General features: G+C 47.9%; 1 protein-coding gene across 1 annotated transcript; it reads right to left on the bottom strand.

Annotated features, from left to right (window-relative positions):
- Positions 1-2,408: 2,408 nt before the first annotated feature.
- LOC137633857 (octapeptide-repeat protein T2-like) lies at positions 2,409-3,353 on the bottom strand. The gene has a single exon (XM_068366098.1). It carries the CDS (start codon positions 3,351-3,353, stop codon positions 2,409-2,411), a length of 945 nt encoding a protein of 314 aa, XP_068222199.1.
- Positions 3,354-4,201: the final 848 nt, after the last annotated feature.

Below are 4,201 nucleotides of genomic sequence, written 5' to 3'. Positions count from 1 at the left end.
TGAGCATGTATGGCACCTGTTGCACGTTGCCATATCCGGTCGTGTAGCAAAGGAAACGTCTCTTGCAGAGCTTTGAAATGACCTCGTGCATTACTGGAACAACATTCCGATTGCAAGCATCCGGGTTCTCACTGAAAGCATGACAAGACGTTGCCAGATTGTCATTCTTAAGCAATAGAAGGACAAACCTGTTGTTAACCTTAACTTTGTTGATGAAGAAAATGAAAGACAAAAACTGCCTCTTTAGTTTATCTTTTTTGTTAATCTCCTTTACGGTGAAATGCAATTTTTTCTTGTAATGAAATTGTCAAGAATCAATATAAGAAAACAGTTCAACTTTCAACGAATTTATTTTATGTTTTTGAACATTTACGGTTAATTTACTGTTCTCAGAACATGTGATCCCTATCAGATTGTGAGGAGTATTTATGTAGATGTGTATAAATTAATTTCCTTTAAACCTAAGGTTTATTTTGCTCAAGATCAGAACAAGATGACGTTTTTCACGTTTGCAACAATTTGCAAAACAACAGGCTGCTTTTCGTGTTTAACAATTGATGGTTTCGACGTCGTGACGTTGACTTTCAGGAACAGTATCCTATGTGTTTCCTTATTTCCTTTCCTCATTGGGCTATTTTCACTGTTAGAGCTCTTTGCTTTATAGAATCCTGCTTATCCAACTAGGATTCTAGCTTAGCTAGTAATAATAATAACAATCATAGGAAGGTTTTTTCCTTTCACATATGACCCATCACTTTCAAAAACCAAGTTCTGTCTCCTGCCTCTTCATCATAAATGTGTTTCTTCTTCCTTTATCAAGAGAATCATCACCTTCCTTTATCTCTTAACCCATAATAACTTCCTTTACCTTTTATACATCTTGAAGGACAAAACCTGATAAAGGACGCATAGGAAATAGATCTGAAAAGTATCGGGTGATAAAACAGGGATATACCACCTATTCCACAAGCCCTAGTGATGGACTATAAGGTCCCTTGTCCCATTTGAGTCCCATTCCTTCATCAGACTTATAGACGAAGGAATTTCCATTGCATTGATGTATAATATTACTTAATTTATTGAATTCTGTTAACCTGAAACCTATTTGAAGCTCAGATTTTCCGGAGAGGTGCTGTCTTTGACCCATGAAAAACAATATATACATATATATATATATATATATATATATATATATATATATATATATATATATATATATATATATATATATATATATATATATATATATATATATATATATATATATATATATATATATATATATATATATATATATATATATATATATATATATATTATATATAAAGAACAACAGCAGCAAATACAGCTGTCTCTAGTCCAGTGCCGGAAAAAGGCCTCAGACATGTCTTTATTCATGTTTAGGATTTGGCCAGTTTTCATCACCACTCGCATGAGTGATGATGGGGAACTTTCTTCTGCTTGCTCACGGCAAACCAGCCTAGTATGGGTGGCTCTGGCAGTCACAGCTTTACTGATCATAGGTTAATGGCAACAGTTTCTCCGGTGTTGCCATATAGCTGCCCTTGAAATATTGCTTGAACAAACATTGCCTTCTTGTTACTGATCCATTTCTGTTTATGCACTGCCTCTTCCTTTCCTTGCGGCTGTTTTACGGCCTGCCTCTTCCTTTCCTTGGGGCTGTTTTATGGCCTGCCTCTTCCTTTCCTTGGGGCTGTTTTATGCCCTGCCTCTTCCTTTCCTTGGGGCTGTTTTATGCCCTGCCTCTTCCTTTCCTTGGGGCTGTTTTATGGCCTTCCTCTTCCTTTCCTTGGGGCTGTTTTATGCCTTGCCATTCCCTTTCCTTGGGGCTGTTTTATGGCCTGCCTTTTCCTTTCCTTTGGGGCTGTTTTATGGCCTGCCTCTTCCCTTTCCTTGGGGCTGTTTTATGGCCTGCCTCTTCCCTTTCCTTGGGGCTGTTTTATGGCCTGCCTCTTCCTTTCCTTGGGGCTGTTTTATGGCCTGCCTCTTACCTTTCCTTGGGGCTGTTTTATGGCCTGTCTCTTCCTTTCTTTGGGGCTGTTTTATGGTCTGTCTCTTCCTTTCCTTGGGGCTGTTTTATTGCCTGCCATTTCCTTTCCTTGGGGCTGTTTAAAGGCCTGCCTCTTCCTTTCCTTGGGGCTGTTTTATGGCCTACCTCTTCCCTTCCCTAGGGCTGTTGTATGGCCTGCCATTTCCTTTCCTTGGGGCTGTTGTATGGCCTGCCGCTTCCTTTCCTTTGGGGCTGTTTTATGGCCTGGCTCTTCCTTTCTTTGGGGGCTGTTTTATGGCCTGCCTCTTCCTTTCCTTGGGGGCTGTTTTATGGCCTGCCTCTTCCTTTCCTTTGGGGCTGTTTTATGGCCTGCCTCTTCCTTTCCTTTGGGGCTGTTTTATGGTCTGCCTCTTCCTTTCCTTTGGGGCTGTTTTATGGCCCGCCTCTTTCTTTCCTTAGTTGCTGTTGTAGGGCCTGCCTCTTCCTTTCCTTGGTTGCTGTTGTATGACCCGCCTCTTCCTTTCCTTGGTTGCTGCCTGCCTCTTCCTTTCCTTGGTTGCTGCCTGCCTCTTCCTTTCCTTGGTTGCTGCCTGCATCTTCCTCTCCTTGGTTGCTGCCTGCCTCTTCCTCTCCTTGGTTGCTGCCTGCCTCTTCCTTTCCTTGGTTGCTGCCTGGCTCTTCCTCTCCTTGGTTGCTGCCTGCCTCTTCCTTTCCTTGGTTGCTGCCTGCCTCTTCCTTTCCTTGGTTGTTGCCTGCCTCTTCCTTTCATTGGCTGCTGACTGCCTCTTCCTTTCCTTGGCTGCTGCCTGCCTCTTCCTTTCCTTGGTTGCTGCCTGCCTCTTCCTTCCCTTGGTTGCTGTTGTATGGCCTGCCTCTTCCTTTCCTTGGTTGCTGACTGCCTCTTCCTTTCCTTGGATGCTGCCTGCCTCTTCCTTTCCTTGGTTGCTGTTGTTGTATGGCCCGCCTCTTCCTTTCCTTGGTGTCGGTTGTATGGCCCGCCTCTTCCTTTCCTTGATTGCTGTTGTATGGCCCACCTCTTCCTTTCCTTGGTTGCTGTTGTATGACCCGCCACTTCCTTTTCTTGGTTGCTGTTGTATGGCCCGCCTCTTCCTTTCCTTGGTTGCTGTTGTATGGCCCGCTTCTTCCTTTCCTTGGTTTCTGTTGTATGGCCCGCCTCTTCCTTTCCTTGGTTGCTGTTGTATGGCCCGCCTCTTCCTTTCCTTGGTTGCTGTTGTATGGCCCGCCTCTTCCTTTCCTTGGTTGCTGTTGTATGGCTCGCCTCTTCCGTTCCTTGGTTGCTGTTGTATGGCTCGCCTCTTCCTTTCCTTGGTTGCTGTTGCATGGCCTGCCTCTTCCTTTCCTTGGTTGCTGTTGTATGGCCCGCCTCTTCCTTTCCTTGGTTGCTGTTGTATGGCTTGCCTCTTTCTTTCCTTGGTTGCTGTTGTATGTCCAGCCTCTTCCTTTCCTTGGTTGCTGTCGTATGGCCCGCCTCTTCCTTTCCTTGGTTGCTGTTGTATGGCCCGCCTCTTCTTTTCCTTGGTTGCTGTTGTATGGCCGGCCTCTTCCTTTCCTTGGGGCCTGTGTTACGGCCTGCATCTTTCTATCTTTGGGGCCTGTGTTACGGCCTGCCTCTTCCTCTTCTTGGGGCCTGTGTTACGGCCCGCCTCCTTCTCTCCTTGGGGCCGGTGTTACGGCCCGCCCCCTGGTCTCCTTGGGGCCGGTGTTACGGCCCGCCCCCTGGTCTCCTTGGGGCCGGTGTTACGGCCCGCCTCCTGCTGTCCTTGTGGTTGGTGTTAGGGCCCGCCCCCTGCTCTCCTTGGGGCCGTTGTTACGGCCCGCCTCCTGCTCTCCTTAGGGCCGGTGTAACGGCCCGCCCCCTGATCTCCTTGGGGCCGGTGTTACGGCCCGCTTCCTGCTCTCCTTGGGGCCGGTGTAACGGCCCGCCCCCTGCACTCCTTGGGGCCGGTGTTACGGCCCGCCTCCTGCTCTCCTTGGGGCCGGTTTACGGCCCGCCCCCTGCTCTCCTTGGGGCCGGTGTTACGGCCCGCCTCCTGTTCTCCTTGGGGCCGGTGTTACGGCCCGCCCCCTGCTCTCCTTGGGGCCGGTGTAACGGCCCGCCTCCTGCTCTCCTTGGGGCCGGTGTAACGGCCCGCCCCCTGCTCTCCTTGGGGACGGTGTTACGGCCCGCCT

Source organism: Palaemon carinicauda, chromosome 43 (assembly GCF_036898095.1).
Source record: "Palaemon carinicauda isolate YSFRI2023 chromosome 43, ASM3689809v2, whole genome shotgun sequence".
NCBI lineage: Eukaryota > Metazoa > Arthropoda > Malacostraca > Decapoda > Palaemonidae > Palaemon > Palaemon carinicauda.
This window is presented reverse-complemented; position numbering and strand designations above follow the sequence as displayed.

Bases quoted from the DNA above. Each gene is read 5' to 3' on its own strand.
- LOC137633857 (XM_068366098.1), bottom strand. From the start codon at position 3,353: ATGCAACAGCAACCAAGGAAAGGAAGAGGCGAGCCATACAACAGCAAC.